Below are 11,959 nucleotides of genomic sequence, written 5' to 3' on the forward strand. Positions count from 1 at the left end.
TGAAAAAAAACATATTTGGAGATAAAGTTTTAGAAAAGGGATTGAGGAAGAGAGAAAATATAAATAATGGAATAAGCATTTTGGAGATAGAGTTAGAAGATAGATTGGAAAAAAGAGAAGATAGAAGGAGTAGATGAAGCATTTTTGGAGAGAGTGAATTAGAAGAGGGGTTGAAAAGAGAGAAGATAGAAAGTAAGAAACTTTTTGGAGAAAGAAAATTAGAAGAGGGTTTGAAAATAGATTGGAAATAGAGAAAGGTAGAAACAATGGCTGGTGAAGTGGATGGAGCATTTTCCAAAAAAATTATTTTTAATAAAGTGACAAATTGATTGAGTCTCACCATTTCATCTCACGATTTCAAATGCACTAAATGTGTTTGTGTATGAAAGTTTTTTTGTAAACTATGAACATTGATTATAAATTTGAGTATCTACATATTGGAAATTTTTTATTACAGGTTTACATATATATAAATTTAAGCATGTTTATCCGGCATACGGTTTAATTACTGAATCACTGGTTGAACCACTAAACCATTAACCATTGTACCAGTACCTGACCGATTTGATAACCGGTAGTGTTTTAACATTGAAAAAGAACAATACTGGAATCTTGTGTCTAATTACAACATCTATTAATTATCTTCCAAAAAAACTACTAAGAAAATCCTTTGTTTTCCAAAATGTGATAACTTGGCTAAAAAATGGACAAGCATATGTAACTCATATTATAGTTGTTAAGTACATGACTATCAACATATATTTCTTGATTTCTTTATTTTTTATTTCTTTATTATCTTATTTCTTGAATTCATGACTTCTTGATTTAAATCCTTGAATTCTGGATTACTTGATTTAACTTCTTGATTTCTTGACTTGAATTCTCTTATTATTTTTTTCATTTCTGCATTTGAATTCTCCATTTTCTTGATTTGTTGATTTGAATTATGGATTTCTTGAATTCTAACTTTCTTGATTTTCTTGAACTCTTGAATTTCTCTATTTTCTTGGATTGTTAATTTTCTTGAATTCTTGATTTTTCTTGATGTTAGTATAATCCTGGGTCTCGAACAGCGATTCGATTGATGATAAAGAAAGAGAATTCTTGGTTCAGTTCTCTACCTTAACGACAGAAAAAATGATTGATCAAATTCTATTGATTCTGACTCATAGTGATCATTTATCAAAGAATAACTTTGGTTATCAAATGATTAAAAACTTGTATGTGATTTAATTAATAAATAACTGATTCAATTATTATATCAGAATTCTAATCAATTTCATAATCAATATAATATTGATAACACTTGCTATAATAATCCGTTGTCTAGCATTTGAGTTGTAAAGTCAAATATTACATAGTTGATAATAAAAAGTCATGAAAACTAAGCACTAAATAACATGTTATGAATTACAATTGGTGTAGCTAGGAAACAAAATAGTGTATTAGATAATCAATTATTGTAACAAATACGGAAATTTTTTTGTATCGGTTTTGCTAGAATAACGGCTCAAAAGACTATATTTTCCAAATTTCTAAAAGTAGAACCAGCAATGGGGTGCGTTCTACTACACACAATAAAGGGAGGGTATAACCCGTGAGAGATTGAGGCTATTGCTCAAAGAGTCAGACAAAAAGATGATTGCCTGTTTATATCATCACAACTCACATGCAATATGTTACGTTCCTATAATGCTCAAAGAATACAAATTAATTAAATTATTTGCTGTTTCTTTTCTATCTATTCTATTGTGATTGTTTTTCTTGGTAATACAAGGACCATCACAAGTCCAGTTTCCATGCACATGATCACCATATACTTAATTTTACACATGCCCTAATGTATCATTTTGCTATTTTGCAGCTGAATGGTTTATCACATATTCGATGGATTCATGTAACCGATTTCATCTAATAGAATTAAAAAGTTTGATTGTTATTGTATGATTTTATATTTATACCTCTAAAATAATAAAGAACAGTGCTAGACTTCTCAATCATCAATGATGACAGCATTATCAATTTAGCATGTGTGATTGAGCATTAAGCTGATGTTGAGATTTGCAGTCATATTCTGCAGAATCGTTCTTAGGTGGTTCCACGTGTGAGTTGGTGTTTTGAATGTTCACTTGACCATGTGGCAACATATCTTGCATGTCATGTCCCACCATATGCTGAATATTAGGATACATTGTGAATCCTTGAGACCATGTTGTAAGGTTTCCATCACTTGTATTTGGGACCTGGTACTCTGCCATGCCTCGTGGATCAGCATTTGAACTCGCTCCTTGTGAAAATGAACCATACACGGTAGAGGACAAATCCCTACACATGTAATTTCTTTTATATTATTCATTTGATGAAAAATGTGCAGATCAAATATTTGTGTATACAGATAATGTTTTTTCTTTCATTAATAAAATATAAACTAAAGTTGAAAATGAAACCTGAGTGGATCTAGAGGAGCTGATGCATCAAACATGTGAGTATGGTTCTGATTACCATCATGCAACCAACCTACATTATCAAAAGAGGTTGGCATCTCCTGCCATAATTTTTATAGTTCTATAATTAATTTAAAATAAAACACAACCATATAATATTTAGTCTTTTATTAGTTACTCATGGAATAAGATGAAGGGTATACATGGAACAAAATTCTTGTCAAAATAACGATTTCATAATATATTGATTAATAAAAATAAATAAAACATATATATGGATTCATCTTACAACATGGAACCAAAATACAAATTATATCATTTGGTCCATCATTACTAATATTTAATTTTAGTTACCTGAATACCAGATTGATGATCATATGAAGATAAATGATTGTTCAACAGATAGTCCTGCAACCATACATAAACATGTGAGTTACTAAATTATTTCAATTATAAAAAATGTTTAATACAACATAAAGAGAAAATATATTATTTCAAATATTATGGAACCTTTCTCTGAATGACATGTGTCAAGGTATCTACAAGGTGCTTTTCACTTGCTTCAAGCTCAGCCATAGATGTCATCTTTAATGAGTCAGGTTCATATATCCTGTGTTTATCTTCCAAACATTAAAAAATAGTATTGGACAAAAAATATAAATAAGTACATGGGATAGTAATATAAAAAGTAATCTTTAAGCTTCAACTTATTTGACAACCTTATTTGCTCCTCCGCCAATTGAAGTTGTTGCTGTAACCTACTAACTTGTTGTTGGAGTTCCTAATTAAGATAAAGATTTTTTTAGATCATGCAAATTAAAAGGAAAAATATAGTTAAAAATAATAAACTAGCTTCTATAAAAATAAGTTATGAGAATTTTTAATGAGATAATTATTAATCATGACAAATAAAATACCACAGAATAGTGGTAAAAAATATTTATGTTTGAAAGAAAAATAATAACGATAATAATAGTAAAAACGACGATAATAATTATTTTACCTTTCAAACAATGTTAAGTAAAAGAACCTATAAAAGAAGAAAAAGTGTAATGAAAAATTAAAAAGTATTCTGTTCATATCATCCAAAATTAATGTTATTGTTGTTGGTTTTTTAAACATGAGTATCTTACACGATGATTAAAAAAAATAGCCTTATCTAATTAGATATATAATGCTTAAATAATCAATCTCATATAAGTACCATTTCTCAAAAAAAATTCAAAGTATTATAGATGAGAGATTAATAGGCTTCCACCAACGTCTCTAACTCTAATAGTTAACAATATGTTTTAATTAGGATCTAAAACGAGTTGAACCATGATTCATCTGATCTTGGTTTAGTTAGATAAAGATTTGTTCAGTTTGAAATTCAACTCCAATTCAAAATGATCTATGTTTCTAGCTTAAATTTGACTCGATTGGAGTTCGTGAACTATTCAATTCGACTTATCAACTTGAATTGGTTTAGCAAGTTAAGAGTTTGTAAACTATTGGGTTCAACTTATATCCTCGATTGCTCTAGTTCATCAGTTTGAATCATGATTATTTATTTAATATATATAAACATAAATATTTTCTAAATATATATCTCATGTTTAGCTTCATAAATTGAGTTTTAAGGAGCTAAATAAATGCGTGATGATTTTTTTATTATATAAGATCCAACCTAGCTTCCTTACCTCAATTTCGGAGTTAATGTCTCCGGGACTTGTTTGAACCAGTAGAAAACGAGAAAGCAAAAGTTAGTACTATTGGGCCAATTTAATATTCTTTTATAAAATAGTTAAAAAAATCAAAGATTTAAGATATTTACGAACTTGGCCAGCTGAAGAGCTATGTCATTTTCACTCCTCAACTGTTGAAGGGTCCTAAGCAAATACTGCAAAATTGTCAAGCATAAATAAAATAGTAAGATTTGTATCACTGGATTAACTCCATGTTTTAATCTGGTGATCTTTCACATTCTTTAATAAAAATCCGAAGAGAGATAGCGTAGTAATAAAATTTTAGACAGAGGGTTTAATTTTTATATAATGTATAGTTCAAGAAATACCTCTTTGTTTTGAATACCCCTGCAAAATGCACAGTAAAACAAACGAGAAAATGGAAATTCGTTAATTCAATAATTAAATTGTTCGTGGAAACACGAAGTAGAGGAACTGAAGAAAAAAAAGTAAGAGTATACCTGCGATAAGGTACCTCAGGAAAACTTGCAGCGCTACGAGAAACAAATCGCTATAAATAATCAGATTAATAATTGGTGATTACAAATTTATATCCAAAGTCATTCATAATTCCATAACTCATGGAAAATCTTTTTACAAGTACAGAACATACGTATCTCTTTCTTGGTCAGGAAGATTAATATAGCGAGTAAAAACATCCTCAATCCTGATCATCACAAAAACAGTAAAAGATCTCAATATTAGTATAATAAGGTAGTCATGGATCTTATTGAGGAGGAATCACCTCAAAGCATACATCAACCTAAACCTAACTCAAAAATATACATAACCTAGTTTTAAATCCTAAAATTATTATAATTAACTTCGTAAATCTGGATTAAAAGAACGGGAACCCAATAATGAAAGAAGTTTTTTATAGACAATTTTTGTTGTTGGAAGAGGGATGGGAAACAAAATTTGATTTTAGGTCTTCATAACTTATGTTCAACAACTTTACCAATTGTAATGAGACAAGTTATATATCAATTGCTTGATAACTCTTTAAGGGGAGAAGAAAATGGAGAAGGAAAAATCGTAAGTAACTTTCTCAATATCTATCCAAATTCCATGGCAACCAACCTTCAAACATGTTAACAATGCTAATGACACCAGCATACCATTAACATTATGTTTTACAAACAAACGTGGCAATGGAATTCTATTAAAAAATTTAATTAAATCCATGGATTGTGAAAAGAAACAAAGAATAACATATGATCAAGAAGGATCATCATATATACCTTCTTCTGCCAGAAAAATGGCTAAGACGTCCTGATGGAGAAAACATTATAAGTGCAATATCAATGTCACATAGAATTGATAACTCATAAGCTTTCTTGATGAGACCGTTTCTACGCTTTGAGAATGTAACTTGTCGATTGGTGGTATTCTCTATCCTCTTTATCTCAAGTTTAACACGACCCATCTAGATGATTATTATTATTTTTACTATTATTTTATGTATAAACTGTAAAGCTTGCAAAAAAGGAAATGCAGAATCTGAAGGAGGAAATCTAAAATGCTCTATTTTTTTAAATCAGACAACAATAGTTATAATATACGGAGACATGCATGAAGAACCTTAAAAGAAGGAAATATTAGATATGAGAGAGAGGGAGGGGAATGGTTATAAATGGAGTTATATGAGAAAAGTGAGGGAGGTGGAGAGATTGATGGGTTTATAAAGGAAAGGGTCTCAGCTGCTTTGGGTCATTCCTTGGGTAATGAATACAGCATAAGGAATCGAAGTAATAACCATTAGTTCTCACCATTTTTTGGTTTTTTCAATAGGGATCCTCGTGGTACATTTTATCTATCATGCATGTATGGCTATGCTTCAGAATTTGAACTGTTTAATTTGTTATAACTTTACAATACTATATATCAGAGATGTTAATGAATATTTAAGGACATCCAAGATTTTTCTTGATAGTACCAAAAGTATCCCCTTACATTTTTTGTAAGAAACTAATCTCTTTGATGTGTGTAATTGTTCCTCCTAATAAATGTCGCTTTCAGGAATCAAAGCTAATATTAAAATTAGGAACTAATATTGTATTTTTCAAGTTCTGTTAATATATTGGTTAACATCTATCCATATTAAATTCATACCTTTTATCGTAAATAAATAAAGGGTTTTCTTGTCAAGCTAAAAAAGAAATAAATATATAAATAATTGGAACTTGGAATGAACGAAGTTGCTAGATTTTGTCAGTATACATCTACGGTATGTTGCATTCATTTACTTGTGATCATTTAATAGTTTTATGGGGAAAGTTACCCTGGTGAAATAATTAAATTTCTAACTTCATATTCAACCATGATGGATTTAACATTTTCAACAATTATAGATTTAATTTCTCTTTACTATAAAAACAGAAATTAATATTTTAATAATATTTTATGAAGTTTAATTGGTCCGAGACAGAAAGACAGAAAAATTATGGGACAGATGATCCTTATCTCTACGGTTAACCATGGAAGAAAGGCTCCTTAAGAATGTATTCTTCTACTCCAATCAATGCTTAACGTATTGCATGATATCATAGTTCGCCTAATACATGTTTTCTCAAATTCTATTTTGACATTGAGTTTTTATGATCATTTGTCACAAGGGTCACATTACGTTTGATCCTATTTCATGGGAATTAAGAAAAGGGTTAAGAATTAGGAATTGTTATTCCTATTCCAATTCCAACTAAACTTCCAAAAAAACACCAGAAATAAATGCCAGAACTTAATTCCAATTCCAAGCCCAAATTCCATGGCAAATTCCGCACATTAAACAGACACTTAACAGATTTTATTTAATGGCAAAATTTAAAATAAACCATGCCAACAAACTCAACAAGGTAAACATAATTATATAATGATATATAGGAAATAAATTTTGTAGAGGCCTAAAAACCAAAAGAAGAGAAGTATTCACTAACCGCAATAGATACAAGGGCTTATATAGATCTGGAATATTAAAACCCCACAAAAGTAAGGCTTGGCTAGGAGAGAAATTTACAACTAGATTAGTTAATAAGCTTTAACCAGATTGCCATTAAAAAAAAAGTGACATATCAGTGACACTGAACTTAATAAATGCAGAGAGGTAAATCTAGATGTGGTGGCTGCGAAGGGTTTGGAGGAAGCTTTTCCGGCAATAGCAGGCGGTATGGTACTTGTATTAGGGATAGTTTGCTGCTGATTGGCTGATAGAGGGTTTGATGATCCACCATGGGATGGTGATGTGAAATTTGCTCTATCTCCCATGATATCTTGACCTGTAACTTGTGAGTATTAGCATAAAGTAATAGACTCAGTAGAAAAGCAAATTAAAAAACTGTATAGAACAAATACATAAGCATACCCCCTCAAAATTACAAAGAATTTTGTCACTAGCTATAGCCATTATGTTAGCCTTACATGCAAGGCGGATAATGCTACAAAAAATACAGTTAAGTACAGTTAGCCCGGGGCATACACCGACGGCTCGTAAAACTTAAACTATTGCACATGCATGTCTAGTTTACATGTGCATTACTTACAGAGTTTATGGTCCAAAACTTTAGTTTTGATAAAATGGTTAGGTTTATTAAGTCCCTCTCTTTTCTTCTCTATGGTGAAATAAATTATCAATACAAAGTTACAAACTAAGAAGCTGGAGTGGAGTTAATTGTTAATAAGATTTGGGAAAGTAATAGGCTAAAGCTTTTAAGTGAAAGAAGGACTCACAATTGGAACTTGACCAGCCAAACTGAAGATTCTCCCTATCAAATACCATTCGATAACCCTTGAGGAAGTCTTCTGAAACAAAAATGTCAATTGAAGGCAACAATCATTATCTTCCGCACAAGTGTGTATCTATATGTGAAGCAGTTACATGCATCTTCTCTCGTAACTTGTTTGAGCTACTATATGCACATTTCTTGTAAAGAACGGGACAGAAAAATGAAATACAAATTATAAAAAAAAAATGAAAAAAGGAAAGAAAACAAAATGGAGGCCTATGGAAATGCAATTTGGTTTCAGATATATCAGGCAATGGTATACTCACGTCCAATGGTACCATAATCTTCGACAGTCTGGAGCAGGGTCAAACAAAATGCAGTATATTCCTGTGCCAGAAGTTGTTATTTCATCAAAATTATAAGTAAGTTAGGGAATATGACTTTGAGAGGATGCGAGAAAATTAACTATTTAGAAAGACTAACATCCTAACAACATCGCAGGTGATTAAAAGAGAAATTTCTCATCTGAATGTTTCATTTTCTGCCAATGGCAGTTTCTAGAAGCCAGAGTATCACTCGCAGCATATTACAAATCAACTGTCAGTGCCCTAGGTACTAACAAAAGGTTCATTTTGTTACCTCACTGGAGATCAATGCTTAAATTTGAAAATTTTCAGTCAAATACACTTGCATTTAATTCAAACGAGAATGGGAAGAAAAAGGCTTAAAAGGTATGCTTACTTGACTTACAGGAGAATTTAACATTGGATTTTGAATTAAAAATGTTTGATTCTTAGAGAAAGTGAATTTCATCTCGGGAAAGTTATTCAACTCCTGTGAACTGTTACATGAAGAACAGAATGAGTTACTAAGAAATGTAAGAAGTTTGTAAGCCAAATCATTTACTACCTAACCTGGCATTATAGCAGTACTCCCATGGGTTTTCTTCGTCAGTAATCCTGGTTGCATTTACGTGCTTGTCAAACTGTATCTAGTGAATATTAGATTTAGCCCAGCATATGCATGATCAAACATCACTAACTAATCATAAAAGAAATTACCTCTGCTACAACTTTCTTATAAACTTCACCAGGAAGATATGTGAAAGAAGTGCCAGTGTCAATAAGTGTTTGAAATCCAGTTTGTTTGAGACAAATACTCCTAACACAGATGCTTTCAACTCCAACAACATATTTGAAACTGAAAAAATTCAAACAATCAGCATTCAAGGCAAACCAAACAGCCACTAAAGAGTATTATACACTACATACAATTTCCCATCTACAGGCAAGAATGGTGTAGATCTTTGGTTGATATGCCCTTGGTCACCAAAGAGAATTCTCCCGGAATCATTCTCAGTTAAACAGATTGAGAAAGAATTTGGAATAAGCCCGGCCTTTGCCACCAAACTTGGAACTGATATGCTCCCAGGTCCAAGCCCCAAAACACCATCAGGAGCTGCTCCATGTAAATAGCTTCCACTTTGTTTCCTTCCACAACTGCACCATAAAAATCAATTACCTTGAGAACTTACATAACATCAAAGTTTTTGGCTCATAACCTTGCTCAACATATTAAACCCCAAAGAACAAATTAACAGAACAGTATGATACTTTCTGACAATAATAAACATACCCTAAAACAATAGAGGCTTGCACAGAACTTTGTGTTGCGTTTCTGCCACCAGGCGCCAAATTTAGTCTGTCTTCAATGAGAAATCCAGAAGTTGAGGTATTAGCCGAGGTGTATTGGACTTCGTACGGGCAAGGATCTTTAGGACCTTTGCAATTGGAACTTGAATCACACAACTGATGACTACAAGGTAGATGTCTGCTGGTGTTGGACAATGATGGGCTATACTCATTCAGATCCTTATCCTGCATCATAGAAGCCCCATACACAAGGGATGCTCTGTCAATCAATCATCGAAATTAACTGCTAATTATGCTACTGCTCTTAGGAGAACAACTGAATAAGTCTAAAGAACAACTTAGGCAACTTAATATTTACTTCTAAGAAATTAGAACACATACTATAGGGGAGGAAGGTTATCAACAGATGGCTAAGAAGCATGGATGCACTGACATGGAACATGTCACTGACACATGGACAAGGATCCTCTGTTCCAAGAAAATCTTGTCTCCATGTACCAAGCCAATCAAATTTCATAGAATAGTGTACAAATATTATTTTATGTTATTATAATTTTTACTTTTAATCAAATAAGATTTTTTGATTGGATGGGGACACCAAATGAGACACCAAATAGGACAGGTGACCCCCATCCCTGACACATTGTGAGATAACAAAACTTAAAAGTGTTCAAATATTTAAAGTGGTGCACAAGTCCCACACAAACACCGGTCCTTGTTTTGAAGTGTTATATCTTGATTTACGAAATACCAACTAGTATATGGCATGCTTCAATTGATAACGGATAAGGTGAGAACATATAGGTTGTGTTTCTTCTGTTAGCACCTATTATATTCTTAAACCTGAACTCTATCTCCCTTGCCTGCTTGTGTGTGAAGCTAGTACAAAAGGGCTGACACCAGAATCCTATATGCTTACCATATGAACGATTTACAAAATGGATATGCCATTCAAAGTCAAGAATCCGAACTACAATTGAGTAACAATGAGAGATAGAAAAGTTTTGAAAGAAATTAAAAGTCAAATTAAGTTAGTAGCATGGACCTACCAACACATTGTAATAAACAGCTGACAAGGAAGCACATTCTATACAATCACAAGGAACCCAAAGCAGATCACTTCCAGTATCCAACGCAACAAGAAATGAAACATTTGGAGTCCCTATATCAATCCATGTGTAATGCAACCTGAAATCCCACAAAGAATGAGTTCATACATTCCATTGTCAAACTTTTTGAGCATCTATTTCATCAACCTCTAGTAATTTAATCATCAGAAATGTACGTAGTCATTTTATGTTATGTATAAAATCCATCAAATGACTTCATTCCATGTGCATTTCAAACAAGACAAAAATCAGAGGCATACAGTAGAGCATTCCAATGCAGAAGTTACATAAAATTCATCAGCTTAGAAAGTTAACAACCGAATCTCCAGCTAAAAGAATACGCATCAATCAATAATTTGAGTATCACTAGATTCTAAATTTGTATAAATTGAACTACAACTCGCAGTTCTAGTGAAGGCAAGAAATTTCAGCAAAAAAAAGGTAATGAGTATAAAATCAATGAATATGAAGCTTAATACTCTACGGTAAGCTTAATTCAGTGGAGCACATTCTATAAGCTGGTAGGATATACAAATAATGTGTGTAGCAAAAGTCTCAAACTTTAATTCCCTGTTGATTTGTAGCATTTCTTCATAACCCAAACACATCCTAACACACTCACCAAACAAGGACTTCGCCATAGGAGAAAGTATTGCTTCCTTCTGAAGGATACAGTGAATCATACTGAGAAACAAGCCTCATCCTCTGCCTTGTCATGTCACTACTTAGGAGCAACCTTAAATACTCAGAACTGTTCCTCTTGGGCCATGATTGAACCCAAACACTGTCACCCTTTGAGGCCAAATGAACCTTGGCCTCATCAGAGAACCTATGTATGAGCTTGGAAGAGAATGTTAGTGCATCTACACCATCAAAGGCAAGACCATTGGCCAGTAACAGAAAAATAAAAAAGTTAATAGCCATAAGAAGAATGTTCAGGTTCAGTTCCAGAAGTATGAGTTACATGAAGTGAAACTCAAATGGGTATGTGAAAATGAAGTTAGTTTTAAGCAAAATGGAATCTTTTAGCGAAATTTAGAAGTAGAGTGGTGACAAGTTTGAAGCTTTTTATCCTTTCTTAGAGAAGAAAGTAACAGAAGGTGGCAAAAGAGAGTGACAACGAAGGAGGAGTGCGCAGGGCGCACCTTTTGTAAATTTCAATAATGTTTTTGCTGGTGAACGTGGCTGAGGGATAGAGGGGGAGGCATGTGTCAATTCTATGATGCACTCTGTTGAGTCTTGTTTTGTGTAGTTTGAAACAAAACTTGTATTGTTGTTTGCTCCCTCACTTTTCTTTCTCTCTTTTTT

General features: G+C 32.3%; 2 protein-coding genes across 6 annotated transcripts; both read right to left on the reverse strand.

The window, feature by feature from the left end:
* LOC109360051 (agamous-like MADS-box protein AGL104) lies at positions 1,672–5,723 on the reverse strand. Of its 2 annotated transcripts, XM_019604791.1 has the most exons (11): positions 5,413–5,722; positions 4,785–4,838; positions 4,633–4,665; positions 4,501–4,519; positions 4,265–4,326; positions 4,127–4,154; positions 3,164–3,225; positions 2,955–3,054; positions 2,799–2,852; positions 2,448–2,545; positions 1,674–2,325 (listed from the first exon to the last, which is right to left on the reverse strand). In XM_019604791.1, exons 1-11 carry the CDS (start codon positions 5,595–5,597, stop codon positions 2,019–2,021), a joined length of 1,002 nt encoding a protein of 333 aa, XP_019460336.1. In that variant the 5' UTR covers positions 5,598–5,722; the 3' UTR covers positions 1,674–2,018. The 2 variants fall into 2 exon arrangements, with proteins under 2 accessions (XP_019460338.1, XP_019460336.1); XM_019604793.1 differs by lacking the exon at positions 4,785–4,838 and having other exon boundaries at positions 1,672–2,325; positions 5,413–5,723.
* Positions 7,031–11,873, reverse strand: LOC109359439 (aspartic proteinase-like protein 1). 4 transcript variants are annotated; one of them, XM_019604109.1, is made up of 11 exons: positions 11,274–11,873; positions 10,592–10,730; positions 9,526–9,767; positions 9,162–9,389; positions 8,952–9,090; positions 8,805–8,875; positions 8,632–8,731; positions 8,217–8,277; positions 7,895–7,966; positions 7,530–7,602; positions 7,360–7,443 (listed from the first exon to the last, which is right to left on the reverse strand). In XM_019604109.1, the coding sequence occupies exons 1-10, from the start codon at positions 11,573–11,575 to the stop codon at positions 7,571–7,573; spliced, it is 1,386 nt and encodes a 461-aa protein (XP_019459654.1). In that variant the 5' UTR covers positions 11,576–11,873; the 3' UTR covers positions 7,360–7,443; positions 7,530–7,570. The 4 variants fall into 4 exon arrangements, with proteins under 4 accessions (XP_019459653.1, XP_019459651.1, XP_019459652.1 ...); XM_019604108.1 differs by lacking the exon at positions 7,530–7,602 and having other exon boundaries at positions 7,031–7,449; positions 8,641–8,731; positions 11,274–11,872; XM_019604106.1 differs by lacking the exon at positions 7,530–7,602 and having other exon boundaries at positions 7,031–7,449; positions 11,274–11,872.

The sequence above is a fragment of the Lupinus angustifolius genome, chromosome LG11 (genome assembly GCF_001865875.1).
Source record: "Lupinus angustifolius cultivar Tanjil chromosome LG11, LupAngTanjil_v1.0, whole genome shotgun sequence".
NCBI classification, from domain to species: Eukaryota; Viridiplantae; Streptophyta; class Magnoliopsida; order Fabales; family Fabaceae; genus Lupinus; species Lupinus angustifolius.

Bases quoted from the DNA above. Each gene is read 5' to 3' on its own strand.
- LOC109359439 (XM_019604106.1), bottom strand. From the start codon at position 11,575: ATGGCTATTAACTTTTTTATTTTTCTGTTACTGGCCAATGGTCTTGCC. The intron at 8,732-8,804 runs GTTAGGTAGTAA...TTCATGTAACAG, and splicing joins GAGTACTGCTATAATGCCAG to TTCACAGGAGTTGAATAACT. The intron at 8,278-8,631 runs GTAAGCATACCT...CTTCTGGCACAG, and splicing joins TAAATTCTCCTGTAAGTCAA to GAATATACTGCATTTTGTTT.
- LOC109360051 (XM_019604791.1), bottom strand. From the start codon at position 5,597: ATGGGTCGTGTTAAACTTGAGATAAAGAGGATAGAGAATACCACCAAT. The intron at 4,666-4,784 runs GTATGTTCTGTA...TGTTTCTCGTAG, and splicing joins CCTGACCAAGAAAGAGATAC to CGCTGCAAGTTTTCCTGAGG. The intron at 2,326-2,447 runs GTTTCATTTTCA...TTACATGTGTAG, and splicing joins GCTCCTCTAGATCCACTCAG to GGATTTGTCCTCTACCGTGT.